The sequence below is a fragment of the Perca flavescens genome, chromosome 13, assembly GCF_004354835.1.
Source record: "Perca flavescens isolate YP-PL-M2 chromosome 13, PFLA_1.0, whole genome shotgun sequence".
Classification (NCBI taxonomy): domain Eukaryota; kingdom Metazoa; phylum Chordata; class Actinopteri; order Perciformes; family Percidae; genus Perca; species Perca flavescens.
The window spans coordinates 29,237,245-29,264,614 of record NC_041343.1 but is presented as its reverse complement, the minus strand read 5'-3'; the positions used below and the strand labels follow the sequence as shown (position 1 = coordinate 29,264,614).

The 27,370-nt window shown below is 42.3% G+C and overlaps 1 protein-coding gene across 1 annotated transcript; it reads left to right on the top strand.

Annotated features, from left to right (window-relative positions):
• The first annotated feature begins 938 nt into the window (after nt 1-938).
• On the top strand, nt 939-26,319 carry prr7 (proline rich 7 (synaptic)). Its single transcript, XM_028595841.1, has 3 exons — nt 939-1,152; nt 10,162-12,449; nt 24,118-26,319. The coding sequence occupies exons 2-3, from the start codon at nt 12,092-12,094 to the stop codon at nt 24,852-24,854; spliced, it is 1,095 nt and encodes a 364-aa protein (XP_028451642.1). The 5' UTR covers nt 939-1,152; nt 10,162-12,091; the 3' UTR covers nt 24,855-26,319.
• Nucleotides 26,320-27,370: the final 1,051 nt, after the last annotated feature.

Genomic DNA, 27,370 nt, shown 5'->3' with positions numbered 1-27,370 from the left:
AGACTTCTGTTCCTGAAATTTGGATTTTGAATATGTGTGGTCCTCCATGTTTCCTTCTTCAAACTTGCCGGGGCCGGGAAGCTACGATACCCATTAGCAGCATTAGCAGCACCTGTGAGTTTATCATGTGACAGCGAAAATGCGGAGCAGTATGTCCTGTATGTCCCTTACCGGCTAACGTATTTCAAGATGGAGCATGAATATGGAGCGTCTACCCCAGTTCATGCAAATGCAAATGTAAAATGTCAAGCCATAAGGAATACTTGGAATTGATGGTGGTGGTAAATATTCATGAAAAAGGACAAGTTTGTGAACGGGCAACACAGATTTTGATAATGAACAACTAAACAGTTCCACACTGGGACTTTAAGACCATACCCCAGTTACTGCTGTGCATGTAAACACACTGATTGGGTTTCAAATGGGTCTTCTTCCAACATCCCCAATAATACAAAACAAAGTCTTACATAAATATTCTGAAGACCTTTTCCTTGTGTACAATTTTAGTGGATGTGAATGGAGACGACATAACAGCACAATACAACCATGTATAATCCAAATACGTTTGCAGTCATGTAGGCTAAATATCAGCTGAACATTAAAACTCTCACTCTTTACGCCCTCCACAGTGTCTGCCTTCCTTTGCCAAGTCGTGCTTCCTTGGAAAACTCTGGCAGCAGATTGATTTGTATTCTCATCATCCAGACAGGCAGACAGGCTGAGTGTCACGAAACTCTCCTTCTGCTGTTCCAGTGATGAGAGAGAGAGAGAGAGAGAGAGAGAGAGAGAGAGAGGGAGGAGCCAGGCTGCCAAGGTGAACCTATAAACCTCTTTTTATTACTCTGACATCCAAAACACGACGCGCAGCTCCCGGCAGGGAGGAGAGAGAGAGAGAGAGAGAGAGAGAGAGAGAGAGAGAGCGAGAGAGAGAGCGCGAGAGGGAGGGGAGGATCTCACATCCTTTAACGGGCGATTATTTGCCCGGAGCCGGTGGACAGTACACACACACCGACAGGGAACAGACGCACGAAAGTGTTTTATTTTTATTTTTAATTTTATCATCGTTTGTTTTGGAATTTATTTTGGACATAAAACTTGGCACGGACACGAGCTGAGTGCGTCATGTCGTCGGAGGCGCCAGAATAATTAAAGGTGAGTTTTTACACCAAAATAGGTAATTATTCAAAAACGGACCTGTGTGTACGTGTGTCTGTGTGTGTGTGTGTGTGTGTGTGTGTGTGTGTGTGTGTGGAAACGAAGTGTGGGCGACGGTATTGTTGTTCAAGGTATTTTATTACCTGCGCTGCCACCTTATCTCATGATCTCCATGTATGAAAGCTGTCTTACACTTTAAATATTCATTTATTGGCTGTTTTTTCTAAGAATCTGTAGCCTATACTCTCTATAGTCTCTCTACAGTCTCAAGAGGACAAACCCCTCCTGCTGTTTCTCTGAGGAAATTAAAGAAGAGACATTCAAAAGACAGCAGTGCGTCTGTTGCGTAATAATCATCATCAGTATGTTTTGGATGCCTTGCCTCAGACACTGCTGCTCAAACGCACAGTGAAGGAGCGAATATCAAGCAAAGACTTTAATTCTCTCTAGAAACACACACACACACACACACACACACACACACACACACACACACACACACACACACATATTGTAGTGAGGACATATGCTGGGGCCCCAAACACCACAGGGTCCTTGAAGAAGTTCCCATGTAGATAACTTACAGCTGAAGTGGATGAAACTGTATATTGATTAACTTTATTTTGTGCCTGTAAAATCAATAAATAGATTGTATTTCACCAAAAACATAATTGAAGCTGACATTATAAAATAAATACATCTAGCAACTGGCAGATATTCCATCTTTTTAGACTTGCATTTGTTTGAACTATATTTACATTTGAATAAGTTTTCAGTATTTCCCTTCCAATTTGGTGTTTTATAATTCAGTTATTTCTTATAAATGATATTCATGTCACTCATGAGATACATTTTGCTAATATGATGAAATACTGTGTGAGCAGGCCAGTGCCTTTCCTATGGACACTCCGGCAGCACGACACATGGGCTACGTCTCAAGTCGTTAAATAACAACCATGTTTCCCTTCCTTGTTCCCTTACTTTGGGTCTTAGTCTGCCCAATCGAGAAAGCATGGAATTCATGCGAGGAGAGAGAAATGTGTTTTTAGACGGATGCGACATCCTTTCCTCTGAAATGTCACGTGAATTCGTCAGCTGCGTGGGCGGAGTAAGCAACGGCTTTCAGCTTCCGGGAAGGGCTGCTCTCGTGCTTCCTCGCTCATAGCTCTTAGCATGCTAACACACAGTGGTGAACAACACATTCTCACTCCCATCGCATAAAATACGCTTGGTCAGCTGCCTTTGGCGTTGTTATTAACGCTAAAAGTCTCCTTTGGCGTCATATCTAAACGCGCTTTATCTAAGTGCGCTTGGTCGGGACTATTGGCGTCACTTTTGACGCAGTTAGGTTAAGGAAAAGGTCGTGGGTGGGCTTATGGTTTCCATGACACGAGGGATTTAGGAGAAGAAGAACGGGACGGTTGGGTTTAGGAAACGTGACACGCGGGACGCGATCCCCGGTCTCCTGGGTGAGTCCTGTGTTATTTGACCCATCCACCCCCCCAACCAACCTCCCTATGTGGATTTTCGGGCTTTCAAACTACTCGCTACCGTAGTCGCTCTTAATGCTACATCATCTTCAAACGCTGTGTAGCTGCTGCTGCTCTCCCCACACACGCTGAAGGGCGCTTTTTACGTCGTATCTGACCCTGACATCCATAGGCGTAGATTTTGGTGGGGACGGTGGGTACGCGTCCCCACCACATTTCGTCATGAGTCATTTTGTACCCACCACTTTTTTTTAAAACCTCGAGCTCAATTTAGTTAAAAAAATAAAGTTCATAACACATAGGCCTGTAATTCGTGATCGACAGATGCCAACAAATCCACAAAAAGCTCTATCCCCCCCCACAGGACAGGCACAGACACAGCCGCTCTGCTGCGGACCTTATAGGACATATGAGAACCATGGGGAGTCAACCCACAGCCGCTCCGCCGCCCTGCTGAAAATGTGAAGCAGAAACGCTTAATGTCAGAAAACGTCCATAATAATAGGACTTTGGGTTAGATTTTTGACAGTTTTCAGTGGTTATGATGAGCAATATGAGAGAGAAATGTGGTGATCATTGATTGCTGTTTAGGTAGTCCTGCTACATTCAACCACGTTAAGCTTTTTCCTTATAGGCTCTAATGAAGCAGAAACGCTTATCAGATAACGTCTATAATATTAGGACTTTTCCAATTTAACGGGAGAGAGAGGAACAAGAGGGATTAGGAGCATCTTCAGCCAGAGGACATTATTTCTTCAGCTTCTTCTTGCGTTGTCACCCCGATGGGAGGTGTGCTAATAACATTGCAGCATGTGAATTGGTCGTGCTATTAACGTCATCGCTACACTATGTCTTAGTAAAACCGAAATTAATTAAACTGCCTTGTTTTCTTTTTATCATGGCTATATGACGCGTACTGCAGAATGGATTTCAAGGACTTTGCGTGCCGAATAATGGCCTCCAATGTTTATATTTTTTCTGCGAATCTTTAAATTAACATGTCCTAAAAATGAGTTGAATTTGCACCGCAGCGCCGCCACGTCTTGATGCTTGCGTAGTTCGCACTCTGCATTAAACCACGTTAAGCGTTGTAGAATGCCTGTCTAATGGTTTTTGAAAACTTAAGGCTTCTTCATAAAACGTGTCGGACATCAGCACATTTTTTAATACATTTTTATTAATTTACATTAGTAATCTACAGGACAGCGTCTTTCAAAACATGAAAAAGAGAGAAAAAAATGAATATCATTGTACCCAGCACTTCTGGAAATGCACTTCCAAATGCGTCTCTGTCCCTAGCACATTTCAAACCAAACTGACACCCATGCTGACATCCACTGTCCAAACGTCCGTATTATACGAGTTCGGAGTGAGAACGGGTTGCGGTGAACATGGTGAACATGATACCTGCTAAACAGCATGTTAGTATTGTCATTGTTAGCTGAAGTTAGCATTTTTTTTTAATCAAAGCAACGCTCACAGAGCCTTGTCAGTTGATTCTTAGTCTTGTGACCCAAGAAGTTAAAAACATTATGTGGTAAAACAGGCTGGTCAAACTGCAACCAGCCACACATTGGGCTGTCCGACCCAAAAACTACCAAACAAGGAAACACTAAACAAAAACATGACGGGACACATCTTCTCAAAACTAGGTATAGCCAAAAATATATAAACAACACATCAGTTTGCTGAGACTGTTGCACTGGGTTGCCCTCTTTATATAGATTTGCACAAGCAGGCAAGATTAGGAATGACAATGAGATTAGAAGAATTGCTACACAGGACCAGCAGGGGGCGCAGAAAGTGATAACATAAACTTCTTCATAAACTTGGTCATCACATTATATATATTTGGCTGAGATCATTTGTGAGAGAAAATTTCATATATATGCCTAACAGAAAATGTTCTGTATTTAAACTGTAGCTACACACTAAATTTCTGTTCTTTAATTACGGGACAAAGTTCGGGTAATGAGCTGCCAGAACTTATTCTGTTATTTTACGTTTTTTTTTCTTAGAGTGTACAATCTTTGGTCAACACTGTGGTTTTGGGGTATAGCGTCATCTAGTCTCGCATTTGAAGCTACTAATACACAATTGTTGCTCTCCAAACGTCTTAAAATGTGCATATTTAGATCAGTGAAATAAATTTAAAAAATTGGACCTCGGTATTGCTAAAATCCTAGATACGGACCTGCATGTGTTTTCAGTAGCGGTTAAATACTGCTACTGAAAAGTCAGAACTTTAACCTTACAGTCACTGTTTCAGTTGAGCTCCTTTATTGTGTGAAAGCTCAGCAATCTTCATAAAACAAGTAGAGTTGAAAGAATGAAAGGGCACAAGTAGGAAAAAGAACTCATTGCTGGAGATAAAAAACAAGGTTTGTGCCCTTGAGATTTCCATCCGACACCAACCTCACGTGGATCCAGTAACGATGTGTGCGCTCTGAGTGAAACGTGACGACAGACGTGCCGCTTTCTGAAAGCTCAGAGAAGATGAAGCGGCTGGCCGAGGCCTGGAGAGTGTCCTCGAAGCGAAACGCTGAATCCTCACATTTTCTGGAGATCAGCCTGAAACAGTGAGAGTTTGAGAAGGTTTTTGAAGAATCAGCTTTTGAAGTTTATTGTGTTGAATATTATTCATATAAACTGTGCAGTAAGTAACGAACCAATTCCAAAAATGTGCCCAAAAGTTTTAGATTGATGGCATTTTATAACTTCTCATCTTCCAAATTTAGCATATTTGATGGTTTTTAGAGCTAAGCAAAGCAAAAGATCTGCAGAAAACTTTATAAACAACTATTTTGATAATGGATTCATTGTTTAAGTTCTTTTTTTTAAGCAGAAATGCTCAATATTTTATGGTTTCAGCTTCTTAACCCTTAAATGTGCGGTATACTCGCCGCAGCCGACCTGTCTCGCGCCAGTGTGCCATCATGGGAGCGCCGTAACTATTTATACTTGCACGTGGTGGTCGCGACACTAGTTGCAGTCTTCTCCTGAACAGAGGTGGCTACCAACTTTGCTCTTTCTACGGACTAGAAGAAGAAGAAAAAGGTAAACAACGGCAGAACAAATAGAGTGGTGCGCGACCTCTGGTTAAAATCCTGGCGCGCCAGCGAGATCTACGTCATTTTGACGTCCCATTGGCACGCGACAGGTCGGCTGCGGCGACTGTAAAAAGGCCTTTAGAGAAGCGTGCTCCTGCCAGCCGGCGTGGGGAATCGTTGTTTCCAAGATCCTGTTTAAATGGATCTAAAATAAAAACCATGACAGCTAGAGCACCCAAAACCGTGTGACACCATTTCTACTGCAGATTTCAAAATGCCATTACACTCTGAGGATATCTCAAAAACAAAAAAAATGTACAGAGTTCAAATAACTTCTGGAGTGTGGAGAAATATTTTGTTCAGGTTTCTACATTTAAAAGTATTTTGGGATCAATATGTTTTGTGTGTTTATTTAGTGAAATTTAATGAAAACGGGTCCTATTTTTGAATTGCTTTTAAATTATGACACCATTTTTAATTTCAACACTTTTATTAATTGCGATTGTTCATTGACTTACATAACTTTTTAGCGCAGGTTGCACTGAAGCATTTGAAGATACTCCCAAGAAATGGCATCACAAGAAGCCAAAATACCAATGCAACTGTGGCACCGGTGGAGCATTTCTGTTGCAGAGTTCAAAGGGTTAAATGTGATTGCCTACATCTACTGTTTAAGCACTTTGAATGCTTTTTTGTTTAATATTGTTAAGGACTTGTTGTGCCTTAACGTTGTAGCAGTCTCCAAGGATAAAATGGGGTTGTATTATGCTGCTTTGAATGGTTAATTATGGAAAACGTCCTCCACAATTAATGCTTTTATATTTTATTGTTGCCCTTCAGTTCAGATCTAAATCATTCAGTACCTTTAAATCAGAGTGACATCAGTTATGAGAGGAAGATAAAAAGACAAAAGAAGGATATAAATAGTGGAAGTACTGTACATGTGTGGGTGTGGAGGTCTGAGTATATATCACAGAGTGCTCCTTGGCGATGATGGAGCGGACAGGCAGGAAGCGAAGGGGAGTAGACAAAAGCTCTGTTCCCCATTGATATTGAAATATCAGCGGCCGGGCGACCTCACGACAGCCCTCGGCCTCGGAATCGCTTCTGCCTAACAATTTCAAATTACAATAGACACGAGAGACACGTGTGTAAAGGTGATGCGGAGGAGGAAGATGAAATTGACGAAAACACTGCGACTCCACTCGTGCTATAAATGTAACTGTAATGCAGTGCAAGTGTCCAATTGTCTCAACACAGTTCTCGTAGATGTTCAGTTAGCCTTTGAGTAATAAAAGAGAAAATTCACACAGTTTGATGTATAGTCTGTATCGCCGACATTCCACTGCCAGGATTGTTCAAGTGACGCCGGAAATTCTGCAGGATGTCCCACACCTTCCGCTTTCTCTGTGTTGGCATTTTATACTCCGGTGGATTTGTGAGGACTATGGTTAACTGCTCCTCAGATCTCTGCAGGGTAAATCCAGACAGCTAGCTAGACTATCTGTCCAATCTGAGTTTTCTGGTGCACGACTAAAACTACTTCTGAACGTACACGTTCCACCAAAACAAGTTCCCGAGACTATTTTGCAGAGGCACCCAAAACAATTGTGATTGGTGTAGAGAAATGCCAATAAACCAGAGCAAGCTTTTTTGCCATCCCAGAATGCTGTGTGGACTAGCCAGACCCTCCTCCGCAGCGCTGTGGAGGAAGGTCTGTTCTATTCTAAAAACTATTTACTTTATTCCATTGTTAAAGCAAAACATTATACAAAGAAAATTTATATGGAGGCTTTTTTCAACCTTTTTCACCGTTTTCAGGTCAGGACAGCATTTAGAAAGTTTAGTTTTTGTTCAACCTGGACCCTGTTTTCCTATGTTTGTGTGTCTAAGTGACTGATGGGAACACCAATCTTTGACATTGGTCCAGTATTAAGAGAGATCTCTGCAGTTGGCAGTGATGAAACAAGCTACAATTGAAGTTAACAGGGCAATTGTCCAGCTTGTATTTACCTTCACAAAAGTGCTCGTTTTGCTGCTGACAGGCTCAGATTAATATTCTAAGTGTCTGACAACATTATGGAAAGGATTTCCAAGCAGGTCGACCTTTCTGTTAAAGAGTAAGATCCTTTTTTTAAAACATAAAAACATTGTGAAATTACATTTGCTAAATCCACCAGATTCCATGTAAATAAAAGGTCGTTTTAGCACCGTGACATACACTTCATTTAAAGTCGACAGAAACAAAATAAAACTATGAAAAGCTGTTTTGGGTCATCTTTCCACTTTTCCAACCATCACAACTCTAGTTTTGGTTGAAAAAAACACAGTTTACTGATTTACATGTGAAAATATGTTGGCTCTATACTCGCTAAGTGTTACTTTTTTAAATGGAGTCTGGTGGGTTTAGCGCTAGCGACTTCAGAGCTGTTTCTGTTTAAACAGAAAGGTCTCAAAGAGGTTTTAAAGGTCTGTCTCTGAAGGGATCATTTCCATAATGTTGTCAGACACTTAGAATAATAATCTGAGTCTGTCAGTGACAAAATGAGCATTTTTGTGAAGGTAAATACAAGCTGGACAATTGTCCTGTTAACTTACATTGTGTGGGAAAATTACTGTTCCCACCAGTCACTTAGAAACAAAAACCTAGGAAAATAGAGGCCAGGTTGAAAAAAAACGGTAGTTACCCTTTTCCCCAGTTTAGTCAGGAGAGCCCTGAGTTCGTTAAATCAGTTAAGGTAATTTAAAATAAAGAATACCTAAAGTAATGTACTGTTTCTCTTGTACTTATTTACACTTTTACTAGGACTACAGGTCGTTGTTGCAAATGAGAATTTGTTCTCAATCAACTTACCTGGATAAATAAAGGTTAAATAAAAAAAAATGTATCTGTAACCACTATTATTAGGCTTAGTTTAATTAGCCCACTTAAAGTGATGGTTCGGAGTAATTTCACCCTAGGGTCCTTTGCACCATGACTTCGAGCCAAACACCCCCCCAGAAGCTTTTTTCAGCTGGGTCTAGCATTGGGAGAGTTAGCGTAGCAGCGTTATCAGCTGAATAGCTTAGCGCAGGGGCTAATGGACCCACATTTGTATCTGGTAAATGACCCCACTAATAATGCCCGAAATGATACCAAACGTCTACAGTAGTACATATAGGTTATGTACGCATAAAACGATGGATTGGAAAGTTTGTAAGTACACCAGTAGTTTATGAACACTTGCCTGCTCTCTTCTGCTCTCGGTTGTTGTTGCTGCTGCCGGCAGTAAGACGAGTGCTTAGGGCCGTCTACAAATTACTACACCGAAAAGAGATTAAACAAAAATATTTTTTAATTTAATTTTTTTTTTTTTTAACTAAGTACTGTAGTATAACTAGCATGAGACAAGTAATAACTGAGGTAAGTTTGGAGACATTACCTTATTTAATCATTAAATTAATAAATATTTTTGTTGTATCTCTTTTCGGTGTAGTAATTTGTAGACGTCCCTAAGCACTCGTCTAACTGCTGGTAGCAGCAGCAGCAGCAACAACAACAGAGAGCAGAAGCCAGCAGGCAAGTGTTCATAAACTTCTGATGTACTTCCAAACTTTCCAATCCATCGTTTTATGAGTACATAACCTATTTGTACTAGTGTAGAAGTTTGGTATCATTTCGGGCATTATTAGTGGGGTCATTTACCAGATACAAACGTGGGTCCATTAGCCCCTGCGCTAAGCTATTCAGCTGCTAACGCTACTCTACGCTAACTCTCCCAATGCTAGACCCAGCTGAAAAAAGCTTCTGGGGGGGTGTTTGGCTCGAGGTCATGGTGCAAAGGACCCTAGGGTGAAATTACTCCGAACCATCACTTTAAATAAATGCACTGTAATGGCTTTTAAGGAATTAGCATATGGCAATGAGATATAAGTATCCCTTATTTAACACATATACTAGCGCCTCAGCTTGAAAACCTCTAGTAAAGGAAATAACCAAACATCACACTACTTTTTAACCCTTTCATGAAATAACTTTTTAACCATATGTACAACAATACCTAGTATTTATTTTTATTTTTTTAACTAAGTCACATATGTGCTCAAAAACCTTTAGATTACCATCATATTTATGACAATGTGTAGTACTTTTAAACCTGGTTACAAATGTTAGATAGCGTGTTGTGGGCAGTGCAGCGTGGAAGTAATAACTCAAGTAGTTCTTTAGTTTGAACATAAATAAGGAATAATTTGCAATGTGTCTTTTCCTGACATCCCTGTGAATATTTTCTCTTTGAGCTGCTCTCTGAAGTGTGAAACTGATACACCCTCCCCCAATAGTCCTGCCTGAGCAGCTGAGATTTATAAGCACATGGCCTCTGTGCTGTTTTTACTGCTGAGTTCTCACTGTGTTGAAAATATTGTCTGAATTTGTCCTCTGAAAATGTCTGATAATGGTCTCGTCTCCTCCCTGTGTGTCTTCGTAGAGCAGCGTGACACCAAGGAGTCCCGCTGGGATCTGAGACAGAAGAATTCGGCGTCCCAGCGGTGTAGACTGACCCCCGAGATCCGGTCCCCCCTGCAGTCCTGAAGGGGACCAGCTTTTTGACTTCACATGTACTAAACGAGTCCAACAGGGATTCATACATCACCTGATTGGACTCCGCCTCAGTTTGTCCGGCCCACAGGCCTTTGTTTCTTCAAGCTTCAACTTCTTCTTTTTCCTCTCTTGTAACTTGGACTTGAGGTTCTGCCTTTAAAAATCAGATGACGATGCCGTCGCAACTCAATTTTCTGTCAGAAAATATGGAAACGTTTTCCGCCACCACCGCTGAGAAGGTGGATTATTGAAAGAAGTCTGGTGGAGCTTTTTGGGAGAATTGAAATGGATGTTCGCTGCTGTTGAAACACACGTGAAGGCACATCTGTAATCTTGTGGAATAACAGTCTGGATCTGTGTGTGTTTATCCTGCATTCAGACACATTTTCATTTAAATGAGGAGCGCTGCAGAGGAGCTCGTTTCTAAAACATCTGTACGGACAAAGAATATTTACAAGCAGAAAGAAAGATATGTATATTTTTGGATTTTTCTGATCCAATTTCCAGATTGTGGGCCATTCAGTAAAAAAAATAGACTCTGCTTTTAGTGTTAAAGTTAAAATTTAGTAATGTAAAGCACAATATTTCCTTGTTGACATTTTTTATTATTATTAATTTGCTGGTGGTGGAGTGCGTTTCTCATTTTCAGGCACATCATTTGGTCAAAAATCATTTTGTATGCCAGTTTCTGCTGTCATGCCTCTAAAGTGGAACATCCTGTGATTTACATCAATTTATGTCTAAACCAGGTGTTGGTGAGGCTAACAAGTCGCTGCTGCTTTTTCCAATTCAATTAACCTCGTCGTTAACTTTTGGCATTCAGGTACTTTGTGCACTTTTTAGGAAATCATTTTAATGACATTTCATTTAATAAGAATGCTAATGTATGCTATTTCACGTTTTATTGAAGATCAACTCAAATCAAGCTTTATTTGTCATTGCATGAATAAAGTGTATTAACACAACGAAATTCAAGGTGCCACACCAGATCAGTACTTTAAAATTTCTTTTTTTTATAAAATATGTAACAAACAAACACCCCCCATCCCCTACATACATTTCACTCTCTCTTTTCTCTCTCCCACACACACACTCACCCACCCACATATACTGATGATAACGGCCAGTCCTTCATAAGCACAACCAAGACTAACTGCAGAATGTGACAGTCCTATTCCAGAAGAGGTGTAGATTATAATGAATGTTTCCTCAACAACTATCTATGTAAACTGTTTTTAAAATTTAAATTATCATAATTTTTTAACTTCTTCAGGCGATTATATAATGTTCTTTGATACCATTTTTCTTGATAATTTGCATCACGAAAGACGAAAGTCTTTTTAATGTCTGTTTACATTTTGTGAAGCATTGAAACAAACCTGACACCGATCACAGCTATTATTTTGGAAGTTTTGGAACCAGATTTTTTTTTTTTGAAGGATGTTGTGACTTTACCGGAGTTAAATGCCTCCCTATTCAAGTGAACCGGCCGAACTTGAAGCTCTCTTTGACTGCTGTTAACACCTTCTATCACATTACTTTATTTTGTCAGTTGCCACATTGGAATACAGCCCACAGAATCACAATGTCAGCATTTTAATCAGCATTTTTTTTATCACTGAATGTGATTAAAGTGCCAGAATTTGGCTTATTGACCCCAGAGAGACGAGCCACAGGCCTGCCAAGTTTCACGGCATCCAGCGGACAAGAGGACATCACGGACATCCCGCCCTGCACACCTGAAATCACCTCTGCCTGCCTCGGTGGGGGGGGAGGGGACGGACGGACGGGAACTCTCATCCCGTCCCGTCAGCGCCATGGTGATGTCGCAGGGCACCTACACCTTCCTGGCGTGTTTCGCCGGCTTCTGGTTGGTCTGGGCCGTCATCGTCATGCTCTGCTGTTTCTGCAGCTTCCTGCAGCGCAGGCTGAAGCGCCACCGCGAGGAGAGGCTGAGGGAGCAATGTCTGCGCACCGTAGAGATGGAGCCGCTCGGCTGTCCTCCCACAGGATACCCGCCGCCGCCTCCTCCGCCGCCGCCGCTTTCACCCCCCCCACCACCTTTACAGCTGCCCAGGGAGCCGCCGCAGTTCTGCGCCCCCGAAACCCTGTCGCCGCCTCTTCCTCTGCAGGTCCCTCATCCCATGCCGCAAGCAAACTGGGTCAGCATACCAGGTAACGTCAACGGATTGTTATTGGGTTTTTCATTTTACATTTTTAATGTAACTTTTAATCCTAGTTTGTTTTTTTATGTTATTTGAATTTTTTTTCAGGCTGGGACGATATGCTTTCATACCTGTTCGATTCTTATAATTCTGTCTTTATTCACACATAGGGCCGTATCTTGCACTGGGCGCAATTGCCTTTGTACACCAACGCATGTATCATTCCTATTTTGCACCCGACGCACAGCGGACTTTTCCCTCCACAGATGCACGTCGGTAAATTAGGGAATGTATTTGCGCTCCCGGGGGATGGTTCAGTGAAAAGAAGAGGCGTGTTCAGGCGCAAACGTTACCTGGTGCTATTTTGCAGTTTCACAAAACAATTCCACTAGTCTAAAGTCAGTGGCGCATTATTCAGATGCTATTTTAGGGGCACATGCTTGGCCATAATGTAGCGTGTGCACAACGCGCATACACTTCTCTCATCTAACGGACGCAGCAGTTCCCATTTTTGTAAACCATACATAATTATAGGTCAGGAGGCACTTTACAGTATAGTCCTCAAAAGGTTGCAGCTTTCTTTGTGGCTTGTTGTTGTTGTTTTGAATAACACACTTTGTCACGACCCGGACGAGCCCCCATGTCATGACCTGGCTCAAAGGGTTGACAAAATGTGGAGAACACGTTTGTTCAATTAAATTAAATACACAAAGTTAGTGTGCTTGGGTAGCTCACCTGGTAGAGCGTGCGCCCATATAATGAGGCTTAGTTCTCGATGCAGTGGCCCTTTGCTGCATGATCGTTTCCCCTCTCTCTCCACTTTCATGTCTAAAGCTGTCCTATCTAATAAAGAAAAAAAATACACAAACTTAAAGGTGCACTATAGTTCCTGCATGGTTTCAGCGCAATTTAATTTTTGTCTCAAATCGTAGGCATCTCTCCCTGATCCGCTAGCTGCCTGCCCCCTGAATACACTGTGAAAAAGGGGTCTCGGGAGACAACACAGGGTCGTAAACGTCAAACACTAGAGGCACAGCCTGTACACCAAAATACAACAAACCACTCCAGCCAATCACCGACAAGATGGTTGGGGGAGGGGGTGGGTGTTAGTGGCAGTTAATTAGTTATGACAGTTACGGAAACATGGGGGGGAGGGAGCTCTGTTTTGTTTAACATTTCCTTGGAACGTCAACAGAAGTATCCATGCAGGAACTCATAGTGCACCTTTAAACGTGCGACCGGTTTATCAGTTATGTGTGTGGTGTATGAATGTGTGAAGGTGTAGCGATGTAAGAAAGCAAAAGTAACTCAACCAAAGTCCAAACAAACCAAGCAACCTCAAGGAGAGAGGGAGCTCGACTGACTGCCCAGGCACACCTATTTATAGACATGGGAGAAATCAACTCATCCAGGTGTTAGTCATCAGTCCTTATTGGCCAATCCCCAGATCCCAGCAACCCAAATGGACTTGAAATAGGTGTTGAGGCCTAGGAGCAGTCACAACTTCTAGAGACAATATATCATGAGACATTTATAAAAACTAATCGTTTTCTTAGAAGAATGCACACCACATTTATTTAATTTGTAAAGAAGTACATAACATACTGTATATTTTCAGCATTTGTAAAGAAGTACATAACATACTGTATATTTTCAGCATTTTCTACCTTCGGTCTGTTTTGCTGGAAACGGAGATGATGCAGTCACCGTTGGCGTGAAAAAGAACATTTAGGTGAATCTTTGGTAAAAAAATAAATAAATCTATTCTGTGGAAGTTTTTCCCCACCTCTACATTATACTATATACAGTACGTACAGTATAATATAATAGAGGGAAGATGGAGGGTTGGGGCAGGTAAAGGAAGCATTTGGGGCAAATTAAAGATGTGGATATATACCGCATTTCTGAGTATTTCAGATCACAAGAGCACAGAGCATGCTAACAGGATGTACTAGATGTAGCGGAAGTGTCATATTCTCCCCAAATATTAAGTTGTAGGCTACAAAAAGCCTGACACTCAATTAAATAATTGAGTCTTTAACTCAACCTACTGTGATAATCATGTTGCTTCTACTCGTTCTTTTCCAGTAACTGAGCAAAAGGCTTAGAACTTATATATATGTTGTGTCGTAATAGTAACCACATAAGAAATTAATTAGAGATTTAACTATTTAAATTAAAATGTCAAACAATTATTGACATTAACAACTACGTAAAGTCTAACTATCAACCAAACTGCAGCAGAGAGTCTCTCCAAACTCTGCAGGCAGCAGGAACTCGTGATTTCATTTAATTTAAACGACCCTCAGGTCAACATGTGGCCGACCTAAAAATATTTCATTGTTCGGAGCTGCTCACCGGCAAATCCAGCTGCTTTTGACTTGAAGATATACAGCCCCAATAGTGTATGAAACAACCGGTTTTCACTACAGCGGAGTGTTTTCCTTTCTTCATCTCTCGGAAGCTGTATTTAAACATTAGCAGTCACTGTATAACTACTGCATCCACTAGTCTCAACACTAACACTACTCACTGCAGATTGTCTCTTGAGCAGAATATTAATCTCTTCTTTACTGCTGTGTGTAAAATTACTGACAAATATCAAACCTGCCACATCTTATTTGCTCTTTATTTAACGAGGTAAATGCATATTTCATTAATAAGACTCATAATTTGAACTCTTGAAGACTGAGAAATAATAAATACATTCACAACATCCATATGAGCAATTCAGATGCAGACAGAGAAGCAGAGGACAGGAGGAGGATTTTTATTATTATTCACTGTCAGATTTGTTTTAGACACTTGGCTTCCCAGCTTCTACCTCCCTGCCTGCCAGGCAGCATTCCCCCGCAGGGTGTCATGGTGACAGCTGCCGCTGAGGCGTGGGTGGTGACTGTGGAGGCCGAGCGGTGACAGAGGGAGCAACAACACGGCCGGGCGAAACTAAAAGAGAAACAAATAGACGAGAAAACAGAGATAATCTAGGTCCCTTTCACACATGCATTGCAAATGTGAACTTATCTCTACATTACCGGGAGGAGCTGTATGTAGGTTTGGGTTTTTTACAATACTTGTGCTAAAACGATACTTTTAAAATGGTGCCGGTACATAAACAGTGCTTGAACCGATACTTTTAAAAGATGACAGTAGTCAAATTTAAAGATTGTCTTGTTTATTGCTAAGGCCATATGGCCAAATTTAAATAATTTATTATAATAAGTGTAATAACTTATTTTACCAGTCAATTGCTGTAAAACAAGAATCTCTAGATGGCAAAAGGGTATTTTACAACCACAACTTGAGTTTCTTGAGTTGCTCTTGAATGCATCATAAGCTCACGTGGTGCAAAGAAATGCACCATTAAATTAAACTAAATTAAACATTAAAACTGTGACTGTGGCACTGGCCATGGTGTCACGTAAAGTGCATCTAGGCTGTGCTGTGTCTAAAATACAGCCACACGGTACACTGTTCAGCTGTCAGCATTTTAACCGTGTTTAAGCCAGTTGCTAGCTAATGGTAGGCTAACGTTACCTGCTGCAAAGGCAAGTGTAATGTTAACTTGTATCACGTGCAGTGATGGTTTACTGTAACGTCCGTTTCGGAGCCCCACAGGGCAGCGCAGGCATTTAAGTGGCATCAAAATGAGGCAACGAAATATGCGTTGTTATTTGGTCAGGCAGATACTGGTCGTTTAGGGTTTCGGTACCCAACCCTAGCTGTATGTGAGAACGCAAATGTCCGAATCAGTTGGACCGGACATTAAATGATCTTTACCCTTCCAGCACCCAATTACAAAGTCTGTGCAATGTCTGTTAAGCCCTCGTATGAACAGATTGTCCGGAGAATTTACATCAAGCAAGTGGGCGAAACCAGAAGATAACAAACATCCAAGGGTGAATTAAAAGATGCTTGGGCAGTGGCTCTCAGCGTCTGATACGACATAAAAAAATCACCCTTCAGCGTCTGTATGGAACACACCTGGAGGAGCAGCTGCTCGACCGCGGCGCTGTATGATGACGTAGCATTAAAACCGACAACGGTAGCGAGTCGTATGAAAGACCGAAATGCCGCGTAGGGAGGTTGGTTCGGGTGTTGGATGGGTCAAACAACACAGGACTATCACTCAGGAGACCGGGGTTCATGTCCCGTTCTTGTCCTGCGTGTCACAGAAACATATATTTTGTAACCCCGCTCACGATGTTTTCCTAAACCTAACTGTCCCGTTCTTGGACCACATGTCAGTCAGTAGGTTCCGATCCAGAGCGTCAAAAGTGACGTCTAGAGTCCCGATGCTAAAGGAGACTTAGCGTGAATAACAAATGCCAAAGGACGCCAAGAGTCCCTGCGCTAAAGGAGACTTTTAGTGTGAATAACAAACACCAAAGGCACATGACCAAGTGTCCGTATTTTACATAATGGGAGACTGAAAATGTGTTGCACTGAAGGACCCAATAAAAAGCTTAAATAAGCTTAAAGTGACATTAAAGCGTTAACATACTGCCCATTCAATATTTGCAACGTTTCATCAAAACCAACTTTACAAAAGTTAAAATGCAATTTTTACTCTCCAGTGTGTCTCCAGTTTATTGTATTGAACATTTAAATGTGGAGAGGAAGAATGATTTTAATGGAATTATTCACAGAGGAAAATAACTATGAATTAAAAAGCGAAGAAGAATTAGGAGAAAAGAAGAGGTAAGCAATTAGAAACCAATGATGGAGGAGGAGGAACAGCGTAAACCTTTATGAATCTGTAGAGTGCTAGGAAAGAAGAGGGATAATTGGAGAGTTAAAGGAAAGCTGGAGTGAGTAAAATAGCATCAGCTGCTGTCAAAGTTGGTTAATGAGCACAGGCAGACAGTAACGGGTAAAACAAAAGGTTGTTGGAGTCTCGGTCACAAAGCAGACTGATGAAGAGGTTTAGTATCCAGGCAGCAGCAGAGCTGAAAGAGAAGCAGGTGCCGACAAGATGAGCACAGCAGAGGACGGAGAGAGAAGCTGGGAGCTGTTTCAGTCGTACGAGAGGGGGCTGTGGAGATGGAGATTCAATTAAATTTTATTTATAGTGTCAAATCACAACAGGAGTTATCTCAGGAGACTTTGCAGATAGAGTAGGTCTAGACCACACTCTATAATTTACAAAGACCCAACAATTCCCTGCAAGAGCAAGCATTTGGTGCAACAGTGTGCGAAGAAAAACTTCCTTTCAACAGGCAGAAACCTCAGGCAGAACCAGGGTCTTGGTGGGTGGCAATCTGATCCCATCACATTTCACACTCATTTGGCTTAAATTACATTTACACATGTTGGAATAGCTATAGTATGCAATATCAAAAAAAGCTGAATGTAAATGTAACTAAGAAGCATTAGAGACGGCTTGAAATCTGATCGATCAAACCACCAAAGCTCACTAATTAACATGTGTCTTGTAACCTTTTTATTAGGTACACTTGCTAAAACTAATGCTTTCTAAATGCCAATTTATGCTTCTCGGTTACGGTACGTACGTAGGTACGTGGAGATACGGACCCTACTCCAGGCCCTATGCCGGACCCTATGCCGTGGCCGACGTGCACCTCTTAAAAAATGTAACAACGTTGTGGCAACGCAGATGGCAACGACTGTGATTGACTGCTTGTCAGTTTGGCCGTGGCTTGGTAGCGTTGCATTTCCCCCCCACACACCAGCCCTGCTATTCTCTTAAAGAGATCAAAGCAGACGCCAACGCACAAGTATAAACTTCAGTCCACTTACGTAGGCAACGGCCAAAGCTCTGCATGGAGCCTCCGCAGAACCATAAATCCCGCTTAATGCCGCATTTCCACTTCATGGTACGGCAAGGCTCTACTCAAGTAGACCTGGTACTTTTTTCTGGTATCACCTCAGTTGAATTTCCAAGTGATCTGAGCCGATACTACTTAAAACTTTACAGATCACTGATCAGTCAGAGAGAATTGTCACTAGCGCAACACGGGACATCCTACACATCCTGCCATTTTTAAATAGCAAAGCTATATGTCAATGTAAAGCACTTTTCACCGATGGAGTAAGTCACAATGTGCTTTACAGGGGCAAACACAAGAAACACAATACAGAGTGAAAAACAGAGAAACGCAAGAGAGAGGTGGATGCTTACAGCAAATAAAAGATGCGTTCAAACATCTGAGACTGTAAAAACAGCCTACGAGTTTAGCTCCAGAAACAGATTTCATGGATCACTCAGCTGTCATCCCACACAGCCAGCATGTCTCGCTCTGACAGGCTTTTGTACCAAAGTCATGACCCACACAGGATGTTCACTCTGGGAGCAGCTCAGTTCAGACCGGCGGTGGGTGATGATTCCTCCTCTGCAGCCGTCTGCAGCCACAGTGTTTTGAACTTGATAATCATGGCTTTTCTTTGACTTAAATTGGCAATCACTACTACTAAGAGTTGAAGGAGATATAAGCTATTCACCCTCTGTCTGAAACCCTCCATCCCTTAAGCCTCACCTCGGCTTGCGAGAAAAATATGGCGCACCTTTGCAAAGTTCTTGATATGTGGGTGTAGATACTCCAATGAACAGGTTCATATGTTTCTGTACGTAAACCTACGCACAACAATTCATGTGATAACTTTCGAAATGACGGCGACCAGGTCAAGAGTTCAGTTAAGTTTAGCAGTTGTTACTGTTAAGTTTAGCCACAAAAAGGTAATTGTCTTGCAGTAACATAACAGTTAAGTTTAGGCACCAAAACTAATCCACTTTAGTAGTATACCCGAGACACGAACACTTGTTCCTTGCTTAAAGGTATTGTGTTTTGGGACCCATCCATCCACCCCAACCTTCTCCCTTTGCGGATCATCGTGGTCTTATACAGCGGGAGTCAATGTGGGGCTTACAGTAATAAATACATTGAATACATAGAAATTACAAGGCATTAGTTTTCATAGCTATATGTATGTCTGACTCAGATTGGGGGTGGTATATTCTAATAAACCTGCATATCTCATAGCAAGGGGAGCCAAATCTGAATGGCTTGTTGAATCCCATGTTTTCTGATCTAGGCAGCCCACAAAAAACTGAGTGGGTTGTCTTATTTCACAGTTTGTGGGTTGGTAGATACCCAAATGCATATGTGCATGAAATGCCCCCTTTAAGAAGAGGTAAAGGATGAGATATATGGAGAGAGATAATGAAGGAAGTGAGAGAGGAAAGGAGGAGCATGGGTGGAGAGAGATGTGATGGGAGAAGAGAGGAGCAGATGCCAGATAAAATGAGATAAGAGGAGAGAGATTAGGGAAGAAAATGGAGAGGGATGAGATCAGAGGACAAGAGAGAAGAGAAGATACATCAAGGAGAAAAAGATGTAAAGAAAATAAAGAAAGGGATGAGATGAAACGAGAGAAGAGTATTTAGGAGATAAGAGAAACAAATTGATGAAAATGAGATAAAACTGGAGATTAGCTAAAGAGAGAAAAGACAAAGACTTTTGAGATCATGAACCCTGATGAAATAACATCCTGACTTACAGAAATAAAACCACGTGGTTGGCACTTAAAATGAATGAAAGGATGTCTGTATCTAGTGTTAATTCACACAAACACGTTTCTGTGTAATCCTGTAATTCACCTTGACAAATACGATCACCGTCATTTATACAGATGCCACGGATCACTGCTTCACAGTCACGTATACTTTATCCTCACAGAGCCGGCTGTCTCTTCAAAGCAAACCCCTTGTGATCCTCCCGGTGGAGACATCAGTCCCATGTGTTTCTGCTGATGTTTATTTAAAGCTGCCCTGGCAGCTGGTGGCATGGTTTAGAGCAGAGAGAGCTGGACAACAATGACAGTCTGATCTCGTAGGTATTTGTGAGGCATGATGCAGGAGTGACCCAACTTTGGCCAGGTACACTCACACATATGGAACGCACACATTTGCATCTATAAATACATCCAGCTCCATGGCAACAGTTCAACAAACAGCTGTTGATTCACACCACTGATATGATGATGAAAAAACAAACAAATTGCACTTACATGTTGCACTTAATTAAATAATAAAAAAAATGTTATAGTGTCAAATCATAACATAAGTTATCTCAGGACACTTTACAGATAGAATAGGTCTTGGTCTATAATGATGACGTTCCACTTCTGGAATTGCTCCGGTGTTGCCGGAAATTCCGCCAGGTGTCCCTCATTTCGGCCAGATGACCCTCATTTCGGCCAGATGACCTTCCGTTTTCTTTCTTTGTGTCTTTTTGGCTTTTTTGTGCATGTAATCGGTTTACAAAGTGAAAAAACCCAAAGTCCACCCCAAGGGACTTACCATCTCCAACAGAAAGTACTGTTCACAAACTGCTCCAAACAGCTCTATTGTAGTCCAGCCTTTACTTCAGAGACAAACGTGGTCACTTTGTAACACACGTTATAATGCTCGCCTAGCTGCTAGCATGGCACGCCCTCATACTCTGCTTCTGACTGGTTAGTAGTCCTTACCTAGGTACTGTCAGGGCACGCCCTCATACTCTGCTTCTGACTGGCTAGTAGTCCTTACCTCGCTACTGCGCATGTGCAACTCCCAACAAAGATGGAACAGAAGTGAGATGTCTCACTCTGTAGCTAAAACAGAGAGCTCAACACACAGGGTGAAAAGAGGAGCTGCAGCAATGTGCAGTACAACAAAAATATGGTGTTTTTTGAAAATTAAACCATGTAAACCTACTTTGATATAACCTCTAAATACAATTATGAACCTGAAAATGAGCATAATATGAGCACTTTATGGATTTGTGAGGACTATGGTTAACTGCTCCTCAGATCTTTGCAGGGTAAATCCAGACAGCTAGCTAGAATATCTGTGCTGTGAAGGAAGGTCTGGCAATGCAAGACTAAATAGGTCTAGACCACACTATAATTTACAAAGACCCAAGAACTTACATGTGGCTCTTTGTAGTTTGGCTTATTTGAAGCTAATGTAATTGATTCTTGCTGCTCGTACCTTTATGGATGAATGCACTTATTGGAAGTTTCTTTGGATAAAAGCGTCAGCTAAATTAAATATAACGTAATGTGATGTCTGTTGTTGTAGGTGTTAACAGGTTTTTGTTGGTGTAATCATCAGAGACACTGGAACTCAGGATAATGTATATCTTAGTAGTATACATTAGTAGTCATTTACAATATTTCCCACCACGACTTGCAGACAACCAAGGACACTGCAAGCTTGCAATATCATTGCAGAGAAACTGTTGAGTTCAGATGTCAGTCACTTTGAAAAAAGGGGTTATATGGTTTAAATAAACATATGATTTTTGCATGGATAGTGCAAAACCTTTTCTTTTTTCCAAAAGAGCCTCTGCAAGAAACCGACAAATCGAGTTACTGTAAAAGCAGAAGCAGAGAACTTGTGCAACATTTCGACAAATATTGATCAGGATCTGGGCAGATTCATCAGCCTGGAAACAGAAACTGCCGTCAGTTGTTTAAAAAAAAAAAGCTTTTAGACTGTTTGTTGCCCAAGGCCAGAAATATTTTCCTTTATACTGACAATACATTGAAATATAGACCCAACTTTCTTACATTATGCCCACAGCCTCTCTGGCAGGTCAGATGTATTTTGGAAATGTTGCAGGAGTAAACTTGTTTCCTGTGCTTCTATTTCTCTTCAGTAAAGTTAACATTTTCTGTAGTTTTTGGCCAGAAGAAAATGTCAGACAAATTTGTGTCAGCTAAAAGACACGACGATACAACTTTACAACCAAACTACACCTGAAGTTGAACAATATAGCGCTTTGTTTTCTGTTGTTTCAACCACATGATGGGAAATGTAACCGATAGAATAAAAGAAAACATCCTTTTCCGTACTGTATGTCAGCTGTAGCCACTGAGACTATGACTATGATTCATGGCTCAGCGCTCCTTAAAAGCACAGTGACTGTGTGAATGGTCCAATTAGTGGAGAAGAAGTGAGGAAAAAGAAAAAACACTTCCGTGTAGACAACTCGCTGTTACAGAGATATGCGAAATTGGCAAACTTGTTAATTTTCTTTTTTTTTAAAGATAATTCTTTGGGCATTAGGCCCATAGGCCTTTATTTCCGACAGGACAACTAAGAAAGGGGAGAGAGAAGGGGAATGACATGCAGCAAAGGGCCACAGGTCGGAGTTGAACCCATTCCCGCTGCGTCAAGGACTAAGCCAATTTATATGGGCGCGCGCTCTACCAGGTGACAACCCAGGTGCCCAAACTTGTTAATGTTTGTTATCATTTAAAGATATAAACATGGTGCTCCGACCTGTTGTTTCTGCTGTACTTATTTTCTTTACCGTTTTGCTTTGCTAGCTTCTTTGATTAACCAAATCTAGCGTTGCAAACAGCGCCGGCCGGACTGACCGCTAGTTTAGGTGCTGTAATTTTCTTTAGTCTGTGGCCCAACAGGTAAATTAGGTCTTCAAGCCATCGTTCGTCAAAGTGTTTACATTTGAAAGCATCAAAAATGCATTTTAGGTAGATGAGATGACAGTATTTCCAGTTGTTCCTCATCCCCGTTTGCTCAGTGCCGTTAAATTGTATGTACGAGACGCAGGAGTTTTTTACCCATAAACATAAACCCATATTTACGCTTTTCCGTGTCATGCATATGCATTCATGGGAGGGTCAAGGGGAAAGTGGGAGTTTCCCCATAAAGAGATGGGAGGGGAAGCGTAAAGTGCGCTTAATTATGTATTCCGCGGTACGTACAAAAACCACGCGTGACAGCGCGCCTCTATTTTGCGGTGAAAATTCTCCGCCTATTAAAAGCAGGTGTAAACCAGCCGCAAGCAGGTTTCCTCGCATATGCCTCCTGGTGAAATGGCAGCAGTAATCGGAGCAAGACGAAGACATAGGCCAGGGAGACGAGCTGAAAGGATTTTTGCCACATGGATCCCCCTTTTTCAGTTGAGTGAACACAAAATCATTAAGCGTTACAGATTAAGCAGCCATGCAATATTACAGTTACTGGAAGAAATCAAAGATGACATTGATTCTCCGACTCAGCGTTCACATTCCATTCCAGCAGTTGTTAAACTCCTCGCTACATTACAAATATTGGCATCAGGATAATTTCAAACAGTCATAGCATCAGCAGTGGGAATATCGCAGTCTGCACTCAGCCGTATCATAGCACCAGTACTTAACGCATTGCTACAGCTCAATTTACGGTATAGTGGGCGGAGAAAGGCGGCGATTACCCGATGAACTGCAGGTTTGGTAAATACGACGTAAGCTGAAGTATCACAGCACACGCTTTCTGCGGGTTGGACATGCCGCTGATAACGCTACATTCGCAAATGTACGTACATCTGGCCCTGGGTCTATGGTGTTCCTTCTGGTTTGCTTCAGCATTATGCAGCCCACTGCACAATACTTAATTGTCTCTTGTCCCATAGACTTTAAATTGGGATCACACTACAAACATAAAAATAGCTTTTCTAGTTTTATCAATATTTGACCTTCATACCATACCTTTTATACGGTTTGATATGTCTTGTTAGTTTTACAGGTGTCCTTTTATAATGTTCGTCTAAAGAGATTTTTTTTTACTGCTGTCCTCTGGGACAAGTTGGCAGCAAGGCTGACTCATTAAAATGTTGTGATATGTATGTATATGTATGTATTAATCCCAGTCTCTTCTTTTTTTCCAGACACAGACATATTTGGGAAGCCGCCCTGCTATGAGGAGGCAGTTCTGATGGAGGATCCTCCTCCGCCCTACAGTGAAGTATTGGCCGACCCGCGGGGGGGCACCTACCTGAAGCCCGCCCCGCTCCGAGCCGCACCACCTGCGCCCCCGCCTCTGAGAGAACACCAGGATCCTGCTCCAGTGTTCACGTCGGAGACCAGCAAGCCTCCAGTGAGGTCTGTGTTCCCCGAGCGAGGTTACTCCTCCCTGATACGCCTGCCATCGTCCCAGCGCTGGGACTCCCTGGGTCATCTCCTGTCCAACATGGACCTGAACCACAACAACCTCAGCCCGCCGGGGGCCCGTCCTATCCAGGCTGCCACCGCGATGGCTACCATGCCCCGCCGAGAGCCCAGGATTCACCACGATGGACTTGGGCTCAGAGGTGGAACACAAGGGCTCCAAGGAAGTATACAAGGACTTCAAGGAGGCATACATGGACTCCAAGGAAGCATACATGGACTCCAAGGAGGCATACAAGGACTCCAAGGAGGCATACAAGGACTCCACGGAGGCATACAAGGACTCCACGGAGGCATACAAGGAATCCACGGAGGCATACGAGGACTTCGAGGGGGGATACAGGGGTTCCAAGGAGGGTTTCAAGGTCTTCAGGGGGTCCATGGACTGAGGGAACTCGAGTCCAGCTGTGGCCTCCCAACAGCCTTCCCCCTGCTGGGTCGTAGCACCGCTGTCTAGTGCTTACTGGAGGAGTCTTAACTAACCACTAAGGTGGTTCGTCTCTAAAGAGCCTTTAAGCAGTGGACCTCTAAAGACAGACTTCCTGTCTGTGTGCCTCCTTTGCTGCCAGTAGTAGAGATTTAATTCCCCAAAGAGCTAAAAGAGGGTTAAAGTGCCGCCGAGGTTACCGTGCACGGCAGCTGAATTCTCGCGATATCGCGCGAGAATCGCGGTATCCCATGTCACGAAAATCCATCTCTGTCAGGCTCCAACCTATGGTTGTTTGTTTCTGAACTACAGCTGACCGGTCAGGAGATACCGGCAGATACGGGCGTGGTTTAGGTGTGTGTGACGGCCGCGGCTGGTTGGTTCAAAACAACAATGGGGGACGTGATGGACCGATTACCTGCCAGGTATTTTTTTTTGAAAGTGCCTGCCCTTTCCCTAACAGTTTCCGATGACGGCTTCTCGGATTGGTTCTGTGTTAACAAACCATCTGGCGTGTCAAGTCACTGCAAAGAGTTTGATTTCCCCATGGGCTTACTCAGCTGGGACTGTGACTTTCAGCTCTGTGTGCGAGTAAAGGAGGAAATCACACACCATTTGACACCAGCGTCGTCGAGTTACAGATGCATCCTGATGTCACATTAAAGCTAATCGAGTCCCGGGTTCCTTTGAACAGCCGAGCAGAGAAAAAGGAGCAGTTACGAGCAACGTGCACATTTCTCCACCTTTCGTTTTCATTTCTACCTCCCCTTCTCGTGTCTTCCTCTCATTCTCTTCATCCCTTCCCTCCTCTCGTCTCTCTCTGTGCCGGAGCCAACCTATTGTAGCAGTCTGCCGTTGCCATAGCTCCCGGGAACTGTATGTTGCCCAACAGGACCTCTCCTCTTTTATCTGCTTTGATTTTTTTCCAAAGACTGTGTTCACAGCTTGTCTCGTCTCAAGGACTGTGAGCACTAAGTTACAAAAGGAACACGTGGCGACCCTTCGCTTGGACTCTTCCACGGCGTTTGTGACGTCAGAGCCCGAAGGCCAGTTTTCACAGTGAGACAAAACTAAAAAAAAAAAAAAGGTCGAGTACAACAAGCTCCCCAGAGAACCGAGTGTACTTAGTTTGTATTTTGTAACATGCTGCTGCTTCGTTGTTTTCAGTGTCTTTACTACAAATTGTCTGGGTGTGCGGGTCCTTCTTGTAGTCACAGGATGACGTCTGCTAGGTCATTCATGTGGAAGAAACATCATTTTTCATGTACAAATTTATTATCATTCTTTTAAAGCTTTGTCTGAAATGCATTTTCTCTTTGTGAAATAAAAATAAAAAGAACATCTTCAGCTGCTAGGGTTCTTTCAATATTTTATGAATTTAAAAACCAAAGCCAAAATGGGAACAGCTAATTGTCTGTTTTTATGCTCACCGTTATATACCATAAAATGTTGGATTCCCTCTGGAGGCAAAAAAAGATTAAAGCCATTAACTTCACTATATGTCTTGTGGATTAAATTGGTAGTAACGTCTCCTTTAAAGTGCCAAATAATACATACTTTTTTAACCTTTTTATTTTTTTCTTCATCATTCATGTATTACCTATTATTTCTACATGTATTACTTTTATTGTTGATCGTCTTCTTGGGTCTATTCAGGTCAACCTTATTTAGAATCAAACAGGATGGAAGAGATGATGTCCAGCCTTCTATTCCTGTGACAATTTCACATACTGTAAATCATTCATCAGATTATCTCTGTTTTTTTTTCTCTGCTTTTCTCAGCTATAAATTGATTCTTCTGCAACGTGTGCCAATCAAGAAAGCCTTTTTTTTTACTCCCGCAGTGAGCCTGGGAGTAGTCTCGAATTGCCAGACCTTCCTCCACAGCGCTGCGGAGGACGGTCTGGCTAGTCCATACAACATTCCGGGATGGGAGAACAACATGCTCTGGTTTATTCGCATTTCTTTAAACCAAATCACAATCGTCTTGGGCGGCACTTAATGCTGGACAGAGCCACCGTGCCGCTGCAAAATCACCGTGTACGTGTAACGTGTACGTTTAAAAGTTGTTTTAGTTGTGCAACAGAAAACTCAGATTGGACAGATAGTCTAGCTAGCTGTCTGGATTTACCCTGCAGAGATCTGAGGAGCAGTTAACCATAGTCCTCACAAATCCACCGGAGGTTAAAATGCCAACACAAAGAAAGGGGAAGGTGACGGACATCCGGCTGAAATGAGGGACATCCAGCAGAATTTCCGGTGGCAACGGAGCAATCCTAGAAGTGGAACGTCGTTGATACAGACTAGCCTGTGAATCACTCTTACCCTCCCTCTCCTCCCTTTTTTTCTCCGCCCTCCCTCCTCTGCATCCTCACTTTCTCTTTTGACTGCAGTTCTGTTGTGCTTATTCTTTTTAAATCATCTATCCCCAACTGTTCTCTCTAATGCTCCTGCCTCATTGGTGTCAGACGGAGCCTTGAGTGACGAGAAAATGGAATCTGCCACTTTGGCAAAAGCCATCATTGCTTCCATTCATCCCCTGGCAA